At 40.1% G+C, this 25,752-nt stretch overlaps 1 protein-coding gene across 13 annotated transcripts; it reads right to left on the reverse strand.

The window, feature by feature from the left end:
- Positions 1–108: 108 nt before the first annotated feature.
- MARCHF7 (membrane associated ring-CH-type finger 7) lies at positions 109–25,471 on the reverse strand. 13 transcript variants are annotated; one of them, XM_042471756.1, is made up of 11 exons: positions 23,918–24,472; positions 14,845–15,007; positions 13,943–14,101; positions 12,780–12,954; positions 11,623–11,787; positions 7,874–8,972; positions 6,391–6,560; positions 5,812–5,921; positions 4,196–4,309; positions 3,409–3,457; positions 109–985 (listed from the first exon to the last, which is right to left on the reverse strand). In XM_042471756.1, exons 2-11 carry the CDS (start codon positions 14,995–14,997, stop codon positions 930–932), a joined length of 2,250 nt encoding a protein of 749 aa, XP_042327690.1. In that variant the 5' UTR covers positions 14,998–15,007; positions 23,918–24,472; the 3' UTR covers positions 109–929. The 13 variants fall into 13 exon arrangements, 9 of the variants coding, with proteins under 9 accessions (XP_042327690.1, XP_042327681.1, XP_042327664.1 ...); XM_042471747.1 differs by having other exon boundaries at positions 109–988; positions 23,918–24,469; XR_006104418.1 differs by having other exon boundaries at positions 893–985; positions 5,789–5,921; positions 23,918–24,474.
- Between the last annotated feature and the right edge of the window lie 281 nt (positions 25,472–25,752).

Consider the following 25,752-nt stretch of genomic DNA (forward strand, 5'->3'; position numbering starts at 1 on the left):
GCACGATAGACTTCTCCAGCTGTTTGCTGCTCTTTGCAAAGATTTTCCCAAAGTAGCAAGACTACTTATGCAGCACATCTGTTGTATTTTACAAAGGCAGACAAGATGTATGCATTGCAACTTTTATTTAACAAACAGGTGACAACACTAGAAAATACAATGGTAACCAGTGCTTCAGCAGTGAATGTGGGTTCTAAAAAAGGTTCATTAAGATAAATAATTTGGTTAAGATTCTGAACCATAGGTTTTATTCCTTTCAGGAATGCTGAAATGCCAATGTTTACAGCTGTAATTCCTTACTGGAACATCTACATAATAATGTTATCAAATATAATCCGCAGTTTTGAAATCAATACTTATAAAAGCCATCATTAACGCATATTAGTAGCCCCTTGCATGTTTATTGCTTTGAATTAACCAATCCAAGAAAAACTTAGAAACTGAACACTAACTTCACAGAACCCACTCATTCACTCATTCACCCTCTGTTATTAACACTGGAAGCAAAATGATGAAACTTCCCAAAGGTATTTTTAAACGAAAAGCTAACAGAGAATTATCCCTTCCTTGTGAATTGGACTTGAGAACACACTTAACATTACCATTTAGCCAGTAGAAGAGGAAAAACTTGAGAAGTGTTTCCCAGAACGTTTAACTGATTACTGTAAGAAGTTTATACAAAAGGAAATTTTCCTTACACATAAAAATCTGATATTTTAGAAGAAGGCATACATGTCATAATTTCAAAGGAGGAACACACGCTCTTGCAGACTGAATGTTCAAGTCTCTGAATACAGTACCAGTGTGCAACAGCAGATTTTTCAACTCAGCAATGCTTCAGAAATCTAATAGTATTCAGTATGTTTTACTAAGAAAATGTATATGGATGGTTTTTGTGTCTGTTGAGCATCCAGTCCTTGCTTTTGCAATTATGCAGTATCGAGTGTTCTCTCAACATCACCATCTTCAGAATCATCATCTGAGGCTGCTGGAAATAAAGGATACAATCAAAAACCTTTCTACAAGTCTAAGTTACATAATGTCATGTTTAATTTGTGTAAGAACATAGGAGCCCGTCACAAATTGAAAGCCAGTCACCAAAATTACCTCAATTACTGGAACTGAAAATGGAAGAGAACACCTATACACATTTATGCTAAAATGGAATGGGGAAGTTTGTAGGTTGTTTCAGCAAGTTATATGAAAAACATTGAGAAAGCCTTAAAGGTAAAACAGTGAGACAACAAATCACACATTCCTGGAAGGCTTTAAAGTAGCTCATCATTTAAAAAAATGCTAAATGTTAATGCAATGATGTGTATGTTAGGTGCCTCCAAGACATTTTCCAGCTTATAGCAACCCTATCCTAGGGTTTTCTTGGCAAGATTTGTTCAGAGGAAGTTTGCCATTGCTTTCCCTTGAGGCTGAGAGCATGTGGCTTGCCTAAAGTCACCCAGTGGGTTTCATGGCCAAACTGGGAATTACCTTGGTCTCCAGAGTCATAATCCAGCACTCAAACTGCTGTGCCACACTGGCTCTCTAACGCAATGTTATGTTAACAGTTTTAATGTGAAGTACTCCACACAATCTCTCAGAACTACTTCCGGGCAGTGCAAAAATGCCTACTCAACAAACTGACCTGAATTCTACCATTTGATTTACAACTGCTCAACTTTAATAACAATGAAGGGCCAGACTGGTATCAGTGTAGCAGAAGAAACTTTATGTGCAAATCTGCTTTGCTTTTGTTCAAATGTATTTACATGGAGGGCACATTAACAACATTAAAAGCCACCTCCAGTGCTTGCACAAGCCACCTAAGTTTTATTTCCCAGAAAGGGACATAATTAAATATACAGTTAGGATTAACACTTGAGACATCTCAATGTTAAAAAAATCAAAACACATTTTTAAAATGACAAGCCAGATGTTCTCTGTGTTTAAGCAGCCGAGGTTAAAGTTCCTTGAATAGGAAGATAAAAATCTATCCATGAAATGGAGTACAGTGAGCTCGCACCAAACGCCGGGAGAATGACGCATGCACCAAACACAAGCCCCATTATATATAATGGGGCACGAGCATACATGCTTTTTGCATTATGCAGAGGGGGTCTGGAACGGATCCCCCACGTAAGGCAAGGGCGCACTGTACAGCAATTAAATATATTTTATCATATATGCTTGAATAGTACAGATAGTTATATTTGTAGGAACAACAGACAAGGAAATAGTAATTAACAGAGGAAGGGACAAAGACTGGAAAATACTGGAAGAAGATTAAAAGAGGCTGAACAGTGTCCAGTTCTATAAGAAACAGCAGCAAGTAAGTGGTAAAGAGCGAAGTGGAGATAATTAAATCCTTCCAATACTCTTTTCTACTTTTCACAAAGACTAATACTTCCCTATAATTATGGGAGAGAAATTCTACTTTGTGAACCAGTTCACATATTCCAGGTTCCTCATGTGTCACGTTTCATTCAGTTCCAGCAGAAGAAAAAGGAGCAGACAGCTTAGACTAGCTCAACATCTGCTGGTACCAAACAAGTGTTTGGATGCCTACTCACTGGGAAGGAAAAGTGGGGCATGAAACTAGCTATCTGCAATCAGGCCCCCAAGGGGAAGAAGGTATTCATGTCTGTAGTGTACCAAACATGCATGCTCACAGTCCTTTTTATTCACCTTGCCACCTTTATGACAGCAGAGTCAAGCAACTATGAAAATGGGACCCCTTGCAAATACTGATTTTTGTACTGTATCATCCTAGGAGCAAAAAATATGCATTACAGGTGGGTGCTAATGAGTTAATACATATATATATTGCTCAAAAACGCAGAATAGCAAAGCCAGATGGCTTGTATAACACATAGCTGAACTAATGTCATTGGTCATACAGCAACTGCCCTTTCTTAAATGGAATCCTTGCTAAACTTCTTGTCTGAAGGCAACTAAGAATTCTTGCTAGTACCTGGGAAGATTATTATTATCCTCTTAGAAAAAGACTGAAAGTCAACTAGACAAATTGTTAATGTTCATTTATAAGCCTAAAGGTGACAAGTAGAATCCCCAAAAAATAACTTCTATGATCCAGCTGGACTGGTCTGGCTTATGGACAAAATCCAGCCAAGATGAATCACTTTAGATTTTAGTGATTTCTAATGAATAGATGAGCAAGCATTTACTAGTGAATTTGTAAGATACTTATCTGTATAAATGCTAAACTAGATTCCTTCAGTATTCCTTTACTACAGTTTTACATAAAACAACTCTTCAGCTTTATGAGGCCTGTCACTGCATAAAATCTGCAGCTCAACCCAATCAAGATCCTAATGTGATACATCTCAAGACAGATTTGTATTATTCCTTTATCTTTCAAATAAAACTAAAACTAAACAAAGGGAAACCACCTACTTTCAATATCATCCATGTGTGCCTGAAGAGTTCTTGCAAGATTAATAAACTAGAAGCAATCCAGAAAGAAGGCAGATATAAAGGTTGCAGATCACCATAAGACTTTAAATCATTAACATTCAGTTTATGCCTTTCAAGAATTTAAAACATTCTTAATTCTTCATCTATATATGAATAATCCCAACCTTGAAAGTTGAAAACCTGCAAATACACTTAATCACTTAATAATTGTGGAAACTACAATAGAGTCTACTCCAGTCATGGAAGTGGTGGTTAACTATGTTCCAGCAAGTCACAAGTGGTACATGCAAAGCTGAGGTAGGGACATTTATCTGTTTGTTTTCTTTTATTTGGGTTGCACCCTTTATCACAGGAGCCTCAGATGGCTAACAACACACATTTCAAAATGTAGGAGAAATTTTAGGAGATGTATTAGCACACAGAACAAAATTTAACCTTGGCTGACATATAGGCAGGCTCAGTACTATTTCCTATAGTTTATGGAAATACACACAAATATTTTCAGATCTTAAAATAGAACTGTTTAGACTTCCTGGACTTGAACTGTTTGCAATGCCCAAATTTGTTCAAAAGGGTATTCCCATATCACACTAAACATGGTTAATGTTTTTTGGGAGTGTGAAAGACTAGAGCAGGTGGGGGAGGGAGGGGAAATGCCCACACAATCCTTTGATTCTGACCCAGTGCACATTTTGGGAGAACACAGAACACACTTTAGTAAGTGTCATAATCTGCCTCTATCACATAAGAAGCACACACCACTTACCCGGACACGTGTGTTAGCCTCACTTGTAGTTCCCAGCATATCTGAAAAGCGCTGTTCACACAAGTGTAACAACACTACAAGGTAAAGCCCAGAACTGATAAATTCATAGTCTGCCTGGAGAGAGAGGGTATCATCAAGTCAAATATTAAGTTGCCTGAAAAGCACAACTGGTGCTATGTTACACTATCCCAATAATGCATGTATACACAGTAGTCTTACTCCTTAAACAATATCCATTGAAAATACAGAAGTTAGTACAGATGTGCTTTAAAAGAAATTATCTAGCCAAGACAAAACTCACTTCCCAATAAATTTCTCTCAATAAACTGGCTAGCTCTATGTTTAAATAGTCATCTTATGAAAAGTAAAGCTTGAGAGTAAGTTAAAAAGCAGCAAGTTTTTGAGGCTCCTGTTTGCTAAATAAAAAGAGTGATCTTGAGAAATAGCCAAACCTCAAATACCAATAGTTTAAATATAAAGAAATAAGCACCAAGTATTAAAAAACAGAAACAAAATACATTACAATTAGATAAACTGATACTGAAAAATTAACACCCACATTTGTATAGCAAAAAAAAGTGTTTCACTCATATCTTAGCAATTAAGACATGCAAATCTTACACCTGAACCGTTAGTGTCAAGGACATTCCATAATGGTATCATCGGGTGGCCAGTTTCACAGGCCACCTCCAAGCAGTTGTATGCCTTTCATCCATTGTCCCCTACCATACTCACATCCTCATGTTACATACATTTTCTTTTGCAAGCCTGTGCCAGTAACAGGAGGTCAGGGTCACAGTGTGGAAGAACAAGGTTAATATCTACGGCATCAGAAAAAGACAGTGCTGATGGATACTGATGCCACAGAATAAAGAGCAGGTCTCTTCTGAGTGACTAGGTATCTTCTTATCCATCTATGGCCTGTTACAGACAGCCAAAATAAAGCTGCTTTGAGTCACAGTGGAGGTATGGTATTTGAATGATGCATACATCCTAAGAGTCCAGAAGTCGCACCAAAGCCACGCTCCAGCCCTAAGGACTGGAGAGTGGCTTTGGTGTGGCTTCTGTACTCTTAGGACGCATGCATCATTGAAACACCATACCTCCACTGTGACTCGAAGCAGCTTTATTTTGGCTGTCTGTAACAGGCCCCAGGAAACATATTGTCTATATTCTACTTGACAGCAGAACTTAGTTTTCACTCATTCAGTAATTACTCAAGCTTCCATCCCAATGTTCTCCTAGAGACCTCTTTAGAAACAAAAACGGTCGCTACCAAAGGTCAAGAGGTTCCTTCTGCTTGAAAGACTTCCATAACCCCCAGGATATTTCTCTTAAAGAAATCTGCAAATGGGGTTAGACTGCCTATGTTCATTCTTTCTCCCACATTTAAACCATATTTAAACCATATCTCTTTCCAAACAGGAGGGCAAATTTAAACACACTATACTCTTTCTCACACTCATCACACACACACACAACATAAAGTGTGTTCTACACATGTACAGTATATATAACTCAAATTTGAACTGAACAGATATTTTCTTCGAGAAAACATGCTGTCCTGAGCCACAGCACTAAACTGACACTTACCAAATTAGCCAAAATATACTAACTTGTTCATTTGCATGTGCTCTATGAAGTTCATGGATATCAAAATTGTCAAGATTGAGATGTAGCTTCTCTTTACACAGTTCACAAGTTGTTACTGCTTCCAATGAAGAACCTCAAGAAATAAGAAAGTTCCATTTTTTAAAAATCTTATAACAAAAACTTTCTTCAAAATCTAAGTCAGAAATAGTTAACTATAAAGAAATCCTCAAACAAAAATATCTTTGCATATTCTAGCGCGAGCTCGACAAAATTCCAAGTACAGACATCCATGATCAGATACCCTTAACTTTCACTTCTCAAACTTACATGCATCTTTTAAAATATCCACTGGAAATGTCACATTGCAATTCATATTTTTAAAATTATACTGTTAAAAAATACACATTTTGAGACCAATTGAGATAAAGAAGTTTGTAGCATAAGCTTTCAAAGACTCAGGTCCAAAATACACTGCAGAAATAATCCATTACACTAACAGAAGTTTCCACTTATTGGAGCCACTTCCACTTACTGAAGGGCAACTGAGAACTCATTCCATTCTCTTTCTCCTAAACTACTGTTCTAAAATCAAACAGCCTTACCTGAGTGAATCTTGGATCGTAGCCACTTTTTCATACACTCCTGGTGCACATACTGCAGACTTCCAGTGCATTTACATGGCTCTATTAAGAGGTTAGTAGGAGACGTAGATGACATCTGACAAATTCTACATAGGTCTCCATCCTCTTCTTCTGAGTCCTCTGAAAGGAGACTAAAGGCAAAAACAAATATTTGTTGTGCAGAACTGGAATAAGCCTTCCTGGTAATACTGATCAATCTAAAATACGCAACTATAACATTTACAACCAATTAATATTTTAAGTAGTTAATGATGCTAAAAAGACATCTTTCATCTAGGGATACTATATCATTCTCAAGAACAGTGGCTTAAATCTAAAGAGGTGAGAGCCTGGGGAAAAAATTCAAGAAAAAAAATGAGGACCCCCACCCCCAAAAACCCTTTTTCCAGAAAAATGTATGGATTATGGAATGTTTTCTCTCAGAATAATGAATGAAACCTTTCAGAAAAGTGTTTACTGCCACAATATAATTTTTAAATTATGTAAGAGAAAAACTTGTGTATGATTCTGAATGGTACCGGATCATTACAATTTCTGGTCTCTCTCTCTCAGTTCTTTGTATGGGAATTGAGTGTGCTTATGTCCACTGGGGGTTGGTTCCAGGACTCCTATGGTTACTAAAATCTGTGGATACTCAAGTCCCATTAAACACCATGGCATACTAAAATGGTGTCCTTTATATAAAATGGCAAATCAAGGTTTGCTTTTTGAAATTTTTCTTTTGAATATTTTCAAGTTGTGGATGGTTAAATCCAAGGATTCATGATCCATGGATACAGAGTGCCAACTGTTCTAATGTTGATGCTTTCCTCCATTTTTATTGCAGATTTTTTGCCTACTTCTCCAACTGGCAAAACTTTGTAGTTCAGGTATTTCTTAACAGTTCAATATGCTTTGTACTTGTATTCTTGATAAATTGTATTTTTACTCTTACTGAATATGATAATTTTTGCCAAACCAAGCAACACACACAATATTTTATTTACCTAAAGTAACAAAGTGAGTTGTAATCTGTAAAGGGTGCTGATAATGCTTTTCTCCATTTTTATTTTAGAAAATGGGAAAACAGATTTTCCCCCCCTATGGTTTCAACCGTTCTGAAAGTTTTACATTAAAACCCAGCTTTCTGTCCATGAATAGATAGGTATTCATCTACATAGGATGGAGGCTTCCTGTCCCTGCCCCCCACCTTCCCTCTGCATCCTACTGAATTTTCCTCAGCACCCTACTTTACGCCCTAATGAATTTCTCTGAAGGTCTTGGCAATCACTGGGAACGTTTTAGGAGCTGCAATTGAAAGAAAATTAATACAAATCACCACACTACAGGATCCAAGACAACATTTCTAAAGAAAAGATTTATTATTATTATTATTATTATTATTATTATTAGCATTATGGTTAAACTTAAACATTATATTAAAGTTACAGAAACGTCACTTTACCTCTCTTTAATTTTTTGAAGACGCTCAGGATCTCTTGAAGGAGGTATTTTTGACTTATCATTATCCTGCCCATCGGGCTGATTCCAGCCTGAGGGAATTATATCTACTGTTATCATAACATTGTCAGATAAGTTGTTTCCCAGTGTTGGGGGCACTGCAAACCGGAAGAGAGAACCAGGAAACATTCCTGATATTCCTGAATTTCTTCTACCATGCACTGATTCTGGCCCAGAGGCAACTGATGAAGCACCATTAGGTACTGCAGGTGTTGGTGGTCTTGCAGCAGGCCTTGTAGATTCACTTTGTGCTTCAAGAGCTGGCTCCCCACTGGACTCTCTTCTCCTAAAAATATGCGAAGATCTAGGAGGTGCTTCAGAGGTAGAGGTTCTTGCAGTTTCATCCCTTCCTTCTCTTCTTCTTCTGGAAAACAAAGGTGTACATCTGTTCCTGAGAGAAGATGATAACCAGGAACCTGCATTTCTATTTTCAGACTCCTGTCTGTAACTTTCAGCTTCTGAATCAGTACTTGGATTTGGTGCAACACCTGACAGGCCCCATCGTCGTCTAAGAAAACTAAATCCCTGAGAGACATCAGGAGTCTGAGCTTCTGTACCTTCAGAAACTGTAGCTGTGTTGGCAGCATTAGCCTGGGTCGAGGTTTGAGCTCTTGGAACAGCTGAATCTTCGGGTCTTGAAGTGAAAGAATCTTGGCTAGACCTTCTGGAGAAAAATGTGGAGGACATGCTAGAGGCTAAACGAGACAGTAACTGCCTTGTTGTGCGCCTTCCTTCAGTATCTGCAGGGGGCTCACTCAGTGACCTTTGGGAGGCCATGACTCTTTCAGAACTGCTTAAGGAACTGGTTCCACCTCGCATGGGACCATGGATGAACTCTGGCTGTATATTCCTTTCAGAAGATTCTAACTCTCTTGGAACATAGTTGGATCTTGAATTCCAGCTATGTTCTCTAGAGAGTAATGATGACTGATGTTCAGAAGGCAACTGGCGGTTCATGGATGTGTTCAGCCTCAAAGAGCCCAGTGAGTTTTCTTTTGGTCTTGCACCCTGTGCATATGAAGAAGCAGATCTTTCCTGAAGATCTACCATAGAAACAATCACAAAAGAGCTATTAAGTCAGAGTCAACTATAACCTACTGTTAAAGATTAGATTAGCCCAATCTAACCAAACAAAAATTATTAACTCAGCCACAGAAGTGTATTTTCCACAATCCAATTTTATGAATATTTATTTAGAAAAAAAGGTAGAATGGGAGAAAGAAACTGCCTCATGCTCTACTAAGTTTCATGGCAGAGGAGAGACTGGACTTTGACTCCTCCTAGTGCCAGCTTGGTACTAACTACTACACCACAACAAAAATGAAAACACATCAGCATTTTTGTCAATGAGAATATTAAGTTCCCTATACAGTCCACGATCCTTATCAGTGGACTTGCCACCTGGGGACTTAACCATCTGCAGACAGCAAGCCCCTCTTTTGGTTAATGGTGCTGTGCGCACGCAACCATGCTAATGCCACGCCACCATGACTTTTAATGCGACTTGAGCATGCATGGATTTTCTGCATGGGGTGTGTATGTGTCCAGAATGCCCCACAAATACAAATGTCTTTACGCTGTATATAAAGTTATTTCCATTAGAAGTATCCTTTCAACAAAGCACATGACTCAATAGTATAACTGCCATTTTAATTTTCAGTTGACAGCAATTGTAAGTAGAACTCATATATAAAGAAAGAAGCAGTTATTAAATTTCACTTTTACTTTTAAAGTTTCTTCACTTTTCCAAACATGATTAATTGAATCCAGAGATAGATGAACCAAATTCTGTCCATGCAACATTTTCCCACTTCCCTCCACCATCATTATATCAACATTATAGTGACCAGGTCACTGCCTCTCCAGTTCCTTTTTTCTGCTCATACAGGAAAACATCTGGATCCAAAGCCAATATTTAGAGCAAACAAGAAATGCAACTCTAATCAAATGTAAACTATAATGGCAGTTATGTAATACAAAACTAATCTTGCTTAATTTGTCAATACAATGGTAATCACAAAGATTTCAAAATGCTAGTGCAAATCTGGTTTCACTCAAGCTGAACTTTAAACACTGCTACAATAATCAGAAAAGTCAGTGACGCTTTCATTTCAGGAATGGCGGTGGTTCCACCTGTCCTGAACGGGGTCACGCTCCCTGTGAAGGACTCCGTGCGCAGTCTGGGAGTGCTTCTTGACTCGTCGCTTCATCTGACTGCTCAGGTGAATGCGACGGTCAAGAACACTTGTTACCAGCTTCGGCTGATTCGCCAGCTGCGCCCATACCTGGACCGGAGGGACCTAGAAACTGTTGTACATGCTCTGGTAACTTCGAGATTGGACTTCTGCAATGTACTCTACATGGGGCAACCCTTATACCAAACTCGGAAGCTCCAAATGGTACAGAATATGGCAGCCCGGCTGGTCACTGGTGTATCCAGGACCAGCCACATAACACCTGTGCTTAAAGATCTTCACTGGCTGCCCATTCGCTTCCGAGCTCAATATAAGGCGTTGGTTATCACCTATAAAGCCCTAAATGGCTTGGGCCCAGGGTACCTAAAGGACCGCCTCTCCCCGTACAATCCGCCTTGCACCCTCAGAACATCTGGGCAGCAATTGCTGAAGGTGCCTGGGGCCAGGTTAGCTTCTACCTCAAGAAGGGCCTTTTCCACAGCTGCCCCAGCCCTTTGGAACACGCTGCCCACAGAGCTCCGCTCATCTACCACCCTGGCCCAATTTAGGAAGGACCTCAAAACCTTCCTATTCAAGCAGGCATTCCCCGATTGAGTATCCTGTGGGCCTCCCTCCTCTTCCGTGGCCATGAGGATGGGCTAACGGGGCTTTTATTGTTTTTCAGACTATGTATTTTATTTAATGTTATATGTTTTTAACTTTGTATTCAATTGCACTTGCTGCATTATTGTAAGCCGCCCTGATCTTTTTGGAAGGGCGGGATATAAATAAAGATTTTATTATTTATTATTTATTTCAATCTCATTTAAAAAAAAAACAAATGTGAGTAACATTTTTGAAAAGCAGCCAAATTTTTAAAAACCTAATTGATCAGCTGTAGTTAATCTTTCTGCTTTCAAATCATAAATTTTCCCCAAATTACTGTGGTTAAGATAGCAATAATAAAATAATCCCACAAAAATTTCTACACAAAAAGTCTCTACTGTTGCCAGAGTCACTTTAGCATGGCTATCACAATTCATGCTATATGCCACTCACAGATGTAGCCATAGCCTTCTGGTAGAAATTCTGTGGCTCTAAAAAGTTTGGGCCCCACTAGAATCACTTTTGGGCTAATGGCTACTCATGCACTAATGGGTCTGGATAACACATTATATGCCAAATAAATAAATAAACAAATAAAAGCTTTATTTTTACCTTGCCTCGCTGTCAAAAAGACAATCGATTCTTCCTACAGATGCACCTCTAGAGACACTGTACACTTTCCTTGCAAAAAACCCCCCAATAAGCATCTTTAAAAGGGGAAAGACCAAGGAGAATTGTTCTGCCAAGCATCAACCACCATAATTGATGACATTATCAACCACAGTACTTGTTAAGTGCATGTGACAAGAACAGTGGCTGTATCTAAGCAAGAGTCAGATGATCATCTGTGAACATTACAATGGAACCAAACATAACATGCGCCCAAAAATTCTCAAAGTGTCAAAATACATACATGATGAAGATGGGAAATCAGCATTCCTGTGACTACAGTCCACCAGACTACTAACAGATCGGTCTGTTCTTTCTAGCTCTCTCCTTTCTCTCACAAGTTCAGTTCCTAATGATCCAAGTACCAAAGATGAAGATCTGGGGACTTCACTGTACCTCCATGGGGAATCTAAAACGTAAGTAAATCGGTTATGTCTTCCTGATTCCTTCCTGCACGCCTCAAACAATCAACACATATTCCTGTCTTCCTGAATGCACATCGTCTTATTCAGTTCACATTTCTCTCTTCTAAATATTATTATATTTCCGTGCAAAAAAGGGAAGAGGTTGGACATTTCATTTTGATCTTTTCAGCAAGTTACTACAATCTCATGTTTTTTCAGGTAACTTTCACTGTAATCCCAATTTTTTTTTTTAAGTTTTGACTATACTAATTGGAGTGTGGTGGGCTCTCCTTCTTTGGATGTCTTTAAACAGAGGTTGGATGGCCATCTCTTGGAGATGCTTTGACTGTAATTTCCTGCATGGCAGGGGGTTGGATAGGATGGCCCTTGTGGTCTCTTCCAACTCTACAATTCTATGAATTTACTAACAGTTTTAAGAAACATTATTTCATGGTCCGGCAGAAAAACTCTTTATAAGAAACTCCACTCAGAATTACAGTGTTACATATATTTCATTGTCCCATTACATATAATCCTTTCTGACACTATCTCCACTTGATGACATGGACTTCAGTATATGAAAGCTTATGTCATAATAAATTTGTTAAGTTACATTCAGTGGGGACTATCCGCCAACTGAAGGTCTTGGATATAACAAAAGATTCCATTAGTGGAATGGTAAAGGTGAGGGCCCAAATTCCAGCAGGACCCATGGCAAGTAGTACAAACAGAGGAGACAATCAGCAAAAATTGAAACAACTGAAGGAAGTCTCACTAGGATCCAAGCCTCTTCCTTCAGTAAAGGGACAATACTGTAAACATTTTAAGGAGCCGTGTTATTCTCTGGGGTTTTTATATAATATTTTAATATATATTTTTATATAAAAGCATGATACAGATTAGCAAGAAGCAGATTTTACAGCAAGATAAAGTCAAATTTTGTAGCTTTTAACATATAAATATAAATTCTATTATTATTTATTATTATATAACTTACCTGAAACAGTATTTAAACCGTTACTTCTCACACTAGAGGTAGATGTATAAGAAAGTTTAGGTCTCTTAGAATCAGTATCCTGTGGCTGGTTATGCAGTCTTGAAGAATATGCTCCCTGAGTTCTTTCAGAGTCACCAAACCAAGAAGATGTAAGAGGCGAAGATGATGATGTAGACTACAAGCAATGTTTTGAAATGGTTAATTGTTTTTTTCTGCAAAGAGTTGGATCTACAACATGTCACTGAACCTGATCTACACAAGCAAGGTAACAAGAGATCAAATCAAACATTAGTGAAAATATTTGGGTTAGACAAGAAAGCAAGCTTGCATATAAATGAAGTTAATTTAAGAAGAACATGTGTACCTTTAGATCAGGGCAGAACCTCCAGTTTACATACATTTCTCATCCAAGGCATAGATGTTCCTAGGTAAGCCCTGCCCCTCTCAGGGAGAAGGGCCTCTTCTATCTCTGATCAGTGACTGGAAATGAATGGGATTGCTGCTATTTGACTCTCCTAACAGTGAGTAGCACTAAGCGATCCCTACTGTTAGTTCAGTCCGGTAATCAGAAATAGCAGTAATTCCCTTCTCTTGCAAAGCCAGCTTCTCTTAGCCAATACTTGCAGGTATCAGCTTAGTCTTGCAAGTCAGTACATTTAAGCACTATTTTCCATTTCTCTCCATATTTTTAAAAGATGGAAGTAGGCTTCTGTAAAGGCTATATAGGTGCATATGCTGAAGGATGTTCTCTAGAGACTTAAAGGAGGATAAAATACCACCATAAAACAGCTAACAGCATTTAAAAATAACTCCTCCAGACACTGGGAAAGACACTATCTGTCATTTTGAAACTAAACTGATTGTTGGCCTCTCAATTTGGGGGGAAGCAGGTGTGGGAACCTTTGGTGGCTATATACAAGTTCACACTTTGTCCACCTCTACTCCACTGTAATTCCGACACATCTCAACTGCCTAAAATTAAGATACATTTTTATAACTTCCAGTGGTAACACCATACTACTAAAGTACTGATGCTGTTTCCATGTTTTGTGAGATCCCCCCCCCCAAAAAAAAAATTAATCACAGCTAGGCATTAACCAGCTTTTCCTGGTGTGGAGAATATTTAAAGAGAACCTCTCAGACAAAAAGTAAAGGTCTCTTACCAATCTGTTTCTGCTTCCCAAAAATCTTCCAGACCATGGACGATCAAATGTTCCTGAGTAGCGAGCTGGAGATGAAGTTGGAAGCTTCCATGGGCTTTCATATGCTTCTCTTTCTCCAACTGCCCAGTCTCTACTGGAACTATGCAGCTGGCTAGATTCCTACAAAGCAGTATTGTTATCTTCGTCAATTCTGGTCCAGTTATCATATCTCATAGTTAATAAGCATTTTCAGATATTAATCAACAGCATTAGATTATTTAAGAGGTTTATACTGTTGGACAATTATTCATATCTTACTGGGATGCTCTTGCTTTTAGCCAGGACCTATCTAAAATGTGATTTTTGTCTACCAAAATATATCCGTTCACATGAACTAAAATGGGCACAGCCAGATCATGTGTCATAACAGGAGATAACATTAGACCCTAGAAAGAATTCTTCTTCAGTTTAACTATTTTCCAAGTAGAATGTAGCACCACTACAGTTCCTGCTCCAGAGACGAAAAAGATCAAAACATATGGATCACTACCAAAAGTTGTAATAAATATGACCAAAAACACAGGAACTAAATGACATTCCATAAATTACAAAGAAGCCAACATGCACTGAACTCTTCCTAAAACTATAACAATATAAATATAATGAGTGTTCCATATGTGCTGGCCTTTATGGTGTAAGTTGTGATATTCCATTCAGTTCTATTTTGTGGAACTTTTTATCTTTTTTATTTTTATAGACTTACATTTCATTATAGTTTGCACTGTTTGAACTGTTAGTCAAACCAAAGTTGGTGCAAATTAGGTATCTTTTATATAAGCGAGTTTACATTATCACTCTGAGACGCCATGAACACAACAACTGAGTAAGACTGAATCATGTTCTGTCATCAAAAGAATGTTTACCTGGCATCTAGATTCTGATCTCAATGGAGACTCTCTTGTACGATACGAGTCGGTTAAACTAGTTCCTCCACTTCCAGCTCCTGTCCTAGCACTTCGAGAGCTGGATGTCTGAACAGATACTCGTCGTGGAATTCTTGACGGCTTTGAGTCCATTTTCTGTATATTGTGAAATAAATATTCAGGTTTCTCAATTGGATAATGGAGTCTGTACTTTAGAATAATATACCAGTGAAGGTTATGAATTAATTGGTTATGTGGCTTACAACTATAAACTCTACTTTAGTGCTTATATAGCAGCCTGACTACCAATATATTAATGTTAAATCAAAGTTGCAAAACAGGACCATATCAGTTAAGATGTAGACTTTAGACAAGGCCTTTGCAATCCCTTCCAACTCTGAGATTCTATGAGATAAAAATAAAGAAATGATGATTAGGTTTATTTAATAATGAGTGTGGCACTGCCTTCTTATAGTTTTCACAAAACAGTACACATAAAACTCTAAACAGTCCAATAATGTTGTCTGGCAACCTTTAAAAATATAGTGTTCAACACAGTAAAATTTCATATAAGAAGCACAGAAGGAAGTGAGCCATAAAATCATCCATGGTGGCCAAAATTATGTATGTGCAAATCGAGACGGGGTGGCAATAGTGATTTTAGCCAAAGAAATGTTTTAGGCAGTTATCAGCTGAAATGGTTCCAAGCTACCATGACTCTAGCTTGACGCATAACTTCCACTACTGATTAGACAAGTTGAGTTCATGCATGTGTGCTGAAAACTGTTCCTACCACTGGAGCAAGAAATTCTGTATATATCGCAACATAGGATATCAAGGTATAGCTAAATTACACAAGACAGCATTAACTGAAAATAAAACCAAGGTGCCTGAAGGGCAGACAACCTCTGGCCCAATGTGTTTCTGAAACATAAACTAGGGAAGAGCAAAAAGGCCACACATCTTGACAGAAACCCCAGAAAGCCATATGAATACTGTTTAGGTATAATAACTATTCTGTAAGAAGATCACTACCATCCTGTGTATCTGTACACAAACAAGTAACCTAAGCCTGTATCACAGAATCAAGACATTTCCTCTTAAATTCTTTTGAATCAGACTATTATCTCCACAAACCAGAGACTACCACCTCATTTATGAGAGGCAGAATTCATTAATCACTGGTCAAAAAGCAGCTCTCACAAGTTGATATCCTGTCAGTAAAGAAAATAATCAGCCAAGTGGAATTCTAGTTTATTTCAACAGAGAACACACCTAACTCAGCAGTTAACATGCTAACATACATTCAAAAAAAAATCTCCTCAAAATGTTTATGCAAGCCTATTGTCTTAATCTGTGGTCTTCTGTATATACCTAGTTATTACTATACATACAGACTGCACTAAAGAGAATTTCAAATAGTCAACAGAGCATACTGTGTGGCAATCTATGTTCATAAGGCCTTGCTTAAACTGGGCCAGCATCCACTAAATAATGAAACATTAGCATGGCAGTGCAACACCCACTCAAAACAAGAACCTCTGGCATACTTCATGCAACTTATCAAGATGCCAGCAATTGCAATGCTGCACATACATCCTTCTTGTTCACCAGAAATATTGCATCAGTTTTCTCTAAAATGGTTACTAACTGCCTAGGCTGTCTTTTCAACATTTAAAGGGAAATACTGCCTTTATGTTTCTAGCATCCTTCCCCTTGATTTCTCAAAACCATAACTGTTTGCTCCATCATTACACATATGTGCACATACACATACAGGCTCTTCTGGTTTGAAAACATTCACATTCCTTCCTTTTTCTAGCATCAGTGTCTTCCTCATTCTGGCTCTTTGGTTATAATAATAATCTATATCTAGATGACCTTTTTACTGTAAAGTTTAAGGCACTTTGAGGAAGTTTTGTGAAATCAGATTTTTTCATCATAGAGAAAGATCATGTTAATGTGCTCCATTCCCACACCACTACTGCTTCCCTCTGCCACATTATGGCAGGTGCGTGGGAATTTTGTTATCCCACCACCTCACAATTCTTTCCTTCTTTGTGACTCAACTCGCCTGTGCGTTTTTAGAGGTCAGTAGCGTGGATGGATGTTAAATCACAGGCCAAGTGCATATTTAAACAAGAATAAAAGTTTATTTTAACACAGAATAGGCAAAGGTAAATTTGACATGAAGTTGGTACTATGTCTTCTTTTGTTGCATATATACAAGTCTGGTTTTAACCCTCTAATAATAACTCAGCCACACAGACTATACTATCTCTCAAGAAAATATGTAACCCAAACCCCTCTCTCTCTGAGTCTGGCTACACTGAGTCTGTCTTCTCTAGACTCTCCAGAACTAATACAGTCCCTCTCTAGACCTAACAGACCCTTCCTTGGTCTAGTATCCAAATACTCTTTCCTCATTCTCTAATCCTAACTATCTTCCCCACTGAACTCCAGCTTCCTCCCTCAGGATTCCAAACCCTAACTGACTCAACCCAACTACCAAGTGGAATCTTTAAACTCCTCAGCCAGCACCTGATTGGCTTAGGGTCTCTGGCTTCTGATTGGCTGGTTTGTAAGTCAGTTTGTCACAGAGGGAATGGCTTGATCCCTATTGCTTAGTCAAACAAGAGCAGACCAACTGAATCAACTGTTGAATGGCTAGTCAACCCACAGGTTAACACTATGACTCAAAGGATCTATCAACAGATTTCAGGACAATGGCTAATCCAGGTCAGATGTAGCTGGATGTAGCATAACATCTTGTTAGAAGGCATTTATTATGTACACCTCAGACTGCCTACAAACTGTATATCTTCAACAATCACAAGAATTGTGTTAGAGACATAGGCATGCACAAGTGTCCCTTACTTATGTGGATGTCCTTTTTCAGGCACTGCAGGGGTTGGCATTCCCTTCTTCCCTCTGTAGCACCCAAAGCCCCCCCCTGATTTACTGTAAAGCACCTGAAGCCCCCCTGCCATGACCATTCCATGTTTCACAGTGGGCTAGAAGAATCAGAGAACCATCTGGATACATCCCCATAGCCAAAAACAAAATGGTAATACAATGGGCCCTTGCTATCCACTGGGGTTTGGCTCCAGCAACCCTGGTGTATACCAAAATCCATGGATGTTCCAGTCCCATTAAATACAATGGCACATAAATGCTACCGCTCATATAAAATGAGAAAATCATGTTTTGCTTTTTGGAATTCAGTCGTTCCTCCTTTTTTATGGGGATCCGTTCCAGACCCCCTTGTAATCATGGAGTTTCGCTTATATTCAAGCCCCATTGGCTCGGGCACGGCCCCCATTCTTTTCCCCCCATTCACCCCTTGTGCAAAAGCAATGAATGCAAGTCCGATGACCACGAGAAGGGAGAGAATGACTATATTGTTGGTGTGTGCCTTCAAGTAATTTCTGAGTTATACCAATCTAATCAAGGGGTTTTCTTGGCAAGATTTATTCAGAGGAGGTTTGCCATTGCCTTCTCCTAAGGCTGAGAGCCTGTGATTTGTCCAAGGTCACCCAGTGGGTTTCACAGCCAAGCTATCTAAAACATTTTCAAATCATGTATAACTGAATCCGTGGATAAGGAATCCATGGATAAGGAGGGCTGATTGTATCAGCGTAGAGATCCACCAGGGTCCTCCAGGGGTCTCAGCACCACTGTAATCATTGTGTGCCTGGCTCTAAGGATGTACTGAGATGCTTCTCCAATCCTGCCTGCTTCTTCAAAAACACAGACTGGCCATGCAAGGCAGCTTCAAAGGCTTTACAGTACGGTAGTTCAGTGTAGCATAGGTCAGTGTATGGATATTTATGCTTCACTGAGAGGATGTTGGATATGTGGCTTTTATTTTAATTTTTTTGCCTTTTGTAAAAGAGCTTGAATCCCAATCTTGGATTTTGTTATTACTGTCACCATCAACAACTGTATGTATGTATGTATGTATGTATGTATGTATGTGTGTGTGTGTGTATATATATATATATATATATATATATATACAGTATATATATATATCCTGTTTTTTCTCCAGGACTGGGACTCGCCCCCCACTCAGCCATTATATTTTAACTGGCATAGTTCATAATTTCCCTTTAGTGCGATCATTAAAAATAAACTTTCCATGCCTTTGGAATCTGTTATTGTTCATGCCATGTTAATGGTATCCTACACACTAGGGAAGTCAGTGACTCACTTGAGGAGTATTTAGTGTAACGTCTATTCATTTCTTTAAGGTTAGAAGCAAAGTATTTTTGATATAACTCATTTTTTTTCAATAACTGGTAGTACCTATCTCAAAAGGCCTGTATTCGTTTCCATCCATTATTAAAACTTTCCATTTATTCCTATTTCTGCTTCCTTTTCTACCAAAAAAAAGAAAAAGAAAGAAAGAAAGAAAGAAAGAAAGAAAAAGGGGGGGGGAAGAAAAAAAAGAAAAAAACTGTTTTATCAATCTGTATTCTTGACCCATAATTGCAGAAGTTGTCATAATACATCACGGCAATTAAAATTTCAACAGACCACACCATGGCTTGCTGTGCCATATAAATTCAGTTCTGTCTTCATAGAAGTATGGAAATCCTTCACTTCATTGCATAACAGTGGAGGAAATATTAGCCTTTTGAATAGTACATGAGTAAAAAAAGGGTATTGACAGAAGTTATCTCAATTATGAGAACATATAATGGTGACATTTGTACTAGCAATTGTACTTATTCTGCATAAAAGGGGAAAATTAGAAATAAACTGCCAACTCAGGCAGCATGTCTATACATGAGAAACTCAGCTACCCAAATGAGCAAGGCTATGATTTTTTGGGGGGAGAGGGGGATCAAAATTAACTGAGAAAGGAACTGAAGATAAAGTTGAGTTCGTGGTGCTTCATTTCCATGCAGCTGTGAATCAGCACACTTAAATAGTAAACAAGGTGTGACATCAGCACATTAATGTGTAAGTTTTGGAGTGCTGCCAACTTGATATGGGTGAGAGGCATTGAGAAGCATCATTCAGGCCGAGGAGAATAAAAAATTCCCCATCCAAACTTCCTAGTCTGAAGTACTTTGCACCCCTATCTACCAGTAGACTCTTGGTCTGATAGTAATCCCCTCTGGAATAAAAATGGCTCAGAAGCAACAGTTTTAAAGAGAAGTTATTAGCTTCCTTATTCTCCACATCCTTCTTATAATGCAACATATACAAGCTCAGTTGTGATTCCATAATGTTTGGACTGGCCCTAGCCAAGACAAAAATGAGGAAAAAGAAAACTTGCATCACTAATCTAAATAATACACAATTGGTCCTCCACATACATGGGACTAGGGAAGCAGGATCACCAGAAAAGCCAAAAAAATGCAAATATTTCTAGGCTCCTCAAATCTCAGTCTATATTCCTATCTCTATGGGCTAAGGAACTGGAGCAAAGTGTTGCTTCCATCCTGCTGTTGCATGGCAGGCCCAGCCTTATAGTGCTGGATATGGCTGGAAAGAAGGAAAGCAACTGTGGAGGAGTGACCAGCGCCAGGTGAGGATCCAGAGATGGAAAGGAAAAATGGATACTCTGTGTTATTTTATGCATTTATGGCTTACTAAACCTTTAAAAGTTTTCTGTACATTTTCTCATCTACGCACATCATCTGTGCTTTTCCACAGTAGGCTGCAAAACTCCTCCCAAAATTCCAATTTAATTATTGATGGCAAACTCCTGAATAATCCAATTCATGAAAGTTAAACCCTTGAAAGTTGAGGTTCGATTGGACCATATACCCAGCTAACAAGGCCAGTCCTCTTCACACTGGAAGGAAAACGGGATGGAAAGAAGTTGATACAACACACAGCAAAGTGAAGGAGGAGTTTATCCACGAGAGTGGTATAAGCCAAGGGTGAGGAAAATGAACATGCAAATTTCCTTTGAACAAATCTTGCCAAGAAAACCCCATGATAGGTTTGTGTTAGGGTCACTATAAGCTGAAAATGACTTGAAGGCACACAACAACAACAAAGCCTTTTGACTAGTGAACCACCCAAATTAAGAATCCAGTTTTACTGATACAGATCCTATCATGCTGCTCCATGCTGTTCTAAGCCATCTCAGGAGCCTGTGAGCTTTGAAAAGGCAATAATCAGTTCTTAAGAGCATCAGTCTGCTCTGTTGGGGAGAAGAGAAATCATTAACTGTCCATCTCAGCAAGCTGAAAACTGATACTTTAACAGCCCTTCTCTTCAGTGAGCCTGCAATAATCATCTTGCAGTTGCAGAAACACACAACAATTAATCCACCAGGACATATTTCTTGATTCTCTTTCCTTATTCTCTAAATTTTAAAGCATCATGCCTAACGATGAGATCTGGATGAATCTGAAAGCTTGCATCACTTCTAAGTCACTTCTATAACACATTACTGATCCTAACACAAGCCATTAACTGTCTCTTAATTCATGCTTTCCTAGCAGCTGCTCCAAGGAATCTCACAACATAGTTGGGCACAAGTTTAGTTGAACTAAGATAATGAAAACACTTCAGATAAGCCACTGCAGCTATTTTAGGAAAACATCAGGAATGGAAGTCAGATAGTCTTCTTGATGTTGTTGGTCTGCAACTCAAACCATTTCTCACCACAGACTATGCTATGCTATTCTTGTATTCCAACAACATCTGGAAGATAGCATGATCCCCAACTCGGTAGTTCCATATAATGGTACCTACTTTTCCCTTGGCAAATCCTCATATCCATTTTTCACAAAGACAGCTAATTTTTAATACAGAGCAGACCTTGAAAGTATTGCAAATATAAAAACTATCCATTTACCAGCAAAACATCCACTTTAAATTCTCAAGGATGGGGGGGGAGGAGCTATTCTACATCATATTCAGCCATTTTTCAGGATGTGCAGCAAAACTTAAAACATTTCCAGAGCCATCTCAAAAATGATCCAGACATTATGGATTGTATAAAGAAGCAGAGTTCATCAGTGCTACATGATACAATTATATTAAACACAGGCCCGTTATAAACGGGCATCCTAGGACGGACTCAGTCCGTGCTAGGGTTAGAAAGGGGCGTCTCTTCCAGACACCCCTAACCCTAGCACGGACTGAGTCCATAACAAATGGCGGCAGCGCAACTAGTGCCTCACGGCGTCTCTTACAGGGAGCAAGAAGGACCGCGATTTTCGCGCTCCTTCTTGGCAGCGTCCGGGAACTGCGCCGTTTGGCTGCTACGGTTCCCGGATGCTGCAACCGGCGGTGGCGCGAGACGGCCCCTTCTGGGCCGTCTGCAATGTGCCACAGAATCCAGTGTTTTTATCCTGGGGGTGCGTTCACTTAGCTGAGTCCCATTCAGAAACTCCTGCTGATGGAAAGGGAGGGAAGTGATTGCTAATCTCTCCCTTCCACTGTAGGCCGCAGTGTCACTTCTTCTACTGTTCCTGAAGATCCCCTCAACAATCTGGAGCAGATGACTGGAGAGGAGAGAAAGAGAAGACTTCAAGGGCAAAAGGGAACTGGCAAAGATCACGTTCTGCTCCCTCATTTTCAGCCAGGTGAAATGCTTTACTGGGTAGAAAGCGTCTCAGTGATTTAAGTAGTTCCATGTCTGCAAGAGACTTTTCTGAACTCATTTATAGCCAACTTTACACATATTCATATTATTATTATTAACCTTTATTTATAAAGCGCTGTAAATTTACACAGCGCTGTACATACAGTCTTTTTAATTAGAGGGGTCCCTGCCCTCAGGCTTACAATCTAAAAAGACATGACATAAAAGGAGAAGGGAAAGGTGATAGGGCTAGTAGGCTAATACATAGCAATATTCATCACTAATTGTCAGCTTGGGAGCATTCAAGACTCAACAACTCTTCAGTATTTATTTTCATGTTTCTCAATGAAAATAAATCACTTGGTTAGTAGTGACTAAGGGGCAGCTTGAAGCCACCCCCAAAAAAGCTGAGTTGGGGCTGCAGCAACTGCACGCTATGGCCCCAATCTGCCTTTTTGCCAACCAAAAAAGAAGTGGCAAATAGCTGCTCTTTTTTGCACCAGCAGAAAGTTGGCTTTTCCACCCCGCTGCAGATGGAAGCCAGCTTTCAGGCGCTCCAGCAGCATGCGGCATGTAAACGCCGCGCAGCAGGAGCACCTGGAAGCCGGCCCATGTGTTGGCAGCTGGACAGAATGAAGGCGGCTTCTGAGCATGCGTTATCAAAACGCTGAGCTCTGAAGCTGCCCAGATGACAGCGCAAAGGCGCAGTCTGTTTTGCCCCTAACTTGTCTTAAAGTGATATAGATGCATGCATTACAGTCTGGTGGGGGGTTTGATTTTACCACGTGATTTCTTAAAAGTCCTGGTTAAGGACTTTTTAGTCAGTTTCTCCCCTTACAAGAACATAGTCAATCAGCGCAGGTGCAAAATTCAAATTAGGCCAACAGTGACACAAGAGAAAAGGCAAAAGGACAAAGTGGAACCAGGAACTTCTCTATTTTTTGCTGCATCAAGAAGGTTGCCATTAGCTTATGACAAAAATGAAGCAGTTCCAGAATGTGTGTCAAGCTGCCCCTCGGGATACAGCACAATTGAGGAGGACAAAGACAGCTATATAAAGAATAGCGGAGTAAGTCAGACTTTGCCCTAGAACATGTACTTGATACAAATCATAAACATTCTCCAGAGCTTACCAAAGGTACAACATATTGATATTTGGCTCAACTCATCTTACTTTGTGGGCCTCCCTACCTCCAAGATTAACCCACCTCATGGGGATACTGAAGCACAATCCAGTATGACACCATTTTAACTGACATGGCTCAAAGCTATGGAATTATGGGTATAGTAGTTTTGAGAGACACTTAGCCTTCTCTGTCAGAGATCCGGTGCCACAACAAACTACAATTTCCAGGATTCCATAGCAATGAGCATCCCTAGATTGCACAAAACTGAGCCATGGCAGTTAAAGTGATGTAAAACTGAATTATTTCTGCAGCTTGAGAGCAAGAAGCTGGGAGCATAAGCTTTCATAAACCTGAGCCAAATTTCTCTAGTGCATGAGGAGTACAGTAATACCTCTCAATCTGTGGGGGATCTGTTCTGGACCCCACCCCGCGAAAATGGCAGCTTGAAAATAGTGGCACGGGTGCCTGAGACACATGGGCAGGGCCACGCACCGCCCTTTTCTCCCTCCAGTGAAGAGCGAAAATGCAGACTCTAAGCCCACGAAAAGGGAAGGACAAGTGTAGAGGGAAGGGAGGTTCATGCTCCTAGCTTCATTCTTTCTCACAGCTAGTCTCCAAGGGGTTTCAAGATCCCTTGGCACGCTGGCTCCTGAGACTAATATGGCTACGCCTTTGAATTCCACCTCAGTGTTGTCACATAAGAAAACATTGGAAATGCCCCTTGTACATTCCTTGGAGGAAGAAGAACAAACATAATTACACAAACAGATGCAAACACGATAATAAGGAGGCCCTTTTGCCTAACACCCCCCCAATCTCCCAAAATGTTCTAGCTCCATGGCAGTAAGCAGAAGAGACACAGCCATGGTCTCCCTGGTTGAGTCTATCCACCTGGTATGCAGGCTCCCTCTCTTTCTGCTGCCTAGCATTAATGGCTTTTGTAATGAGCCAAGGCTTCTGGTGATGTGGCCATGGCCTGAGCCTAAAGCGTTATATAAATAAAGCTTAATAATATTAATAATACTAAGCAGAGGGAAGGGGGTCTTGGAGGTGTCCCATTTGTGGGATCTCTGGTTGAGTCAAGTGTGACTTGAGGCCAACTAACAATAACAACCACCCTCGATGGCAGGGCTGAGCACACACAAAGTGTATGTGAAAGACACAGAGAGAAAGAGAAAACAAAAAGGAGAGAGAAAAGGAAAAACAGAGAGAAAAAGATAGAAAGAGATAAGAAAGAAAAATGGGAAGAGAGAGAAAGATTGAGAGAGGAGAGAAAAAGCGAGAAAGAAAGCAAGGGAAAGAACGATTAAGAGAGAGAAGAGAGAAAGGAGAAGAAAAGGGAGAGAGAAAGAAAGGAGAGAAAATAGAGAATAAAAGAGCAAAGAAAAAGGAGAGAAAGAAAAAGATTTAAAAACTAGAGGAAAGAGAAAATAGAGGGGGAAAGAAAGAAAGAAAGAAAGCAAAAGAGAGAGGATGAGAAAAGGGGGAGAGAGGGGAAAAGGAAATAGGGAGAGAAATAAAGCAAAAGAGAGAGACACTCGCACAAAATGGAGACCGACCGGGGCTTCGGATGGGTGTCACTCTGCCCCCCCCCCGAAAACCCAAGCGACGGAGCCCCCCGCGCCCTCCTCAAGGCAGACCCTCCCTCCCCCCCCCAGCAGCCCAGAGGCACCACCTGCAGGGCCGCCAGCCACAGCCGCCACCGCCGCTCCCTCCTGCTCCTCCTCCTCCAGCTGCACAATGGCGGCAGGGACGGGAGCCTCCCCAGCGCCGCCTGCCAATCACCGCCCAGATCGCTGGCCCGCACGCGCAGGTGCCACTTCTCGCGAGAGCCCCTCCTTCCTCCCGGCCTTACCTTAGGTCTGTGAGGTCGACGTGCCAAAAGAGAGAGAGAGAGAGAGAGAAATCCCGCAAGCCCAGAGGCTGCCGGGAAAGCGGAAGGAACGTCGGCCCCTGCGGCCGCTGTTCCTGCTCTAGCCGTTCGCGCTTCTGGCGCGCGCGCGCGCGAGGACGCGTCACTGACCGCCGTGACGTCATCAGCTCTTATCTGGCCGTTGGAAAGGGAAAAGGGAGGGGGAAAGTTGGGACAGGGACAAGAGCGCCACCTTCAGGAGGCCAGGAGCAGTACGGGTTGCCATAATTGTCCACTTTTACCAGGGACAAAATGTGGAACAAATTCAAGACCAAACTGTAGGACAACTGCAGGACAAAACTCAGCCCACGACA

Source organism: Sceloporus undulatus, chromosome 1, assembly GCF_019175285.1.
Source record: "Sceloporus undulatus isolate JIND9_A2432 ecotype Alabama chromosome 1, SceUnd_v1.1, whole genome shotgun sequence".
Classification (NCBI taxonomy): domain Eukaryota; kingdom Metazoa; phylum Chordata; class Lepidosauria; order Squamata; family Phrynosomatidae; genus Sceloporus; species Sceloporus undulatus.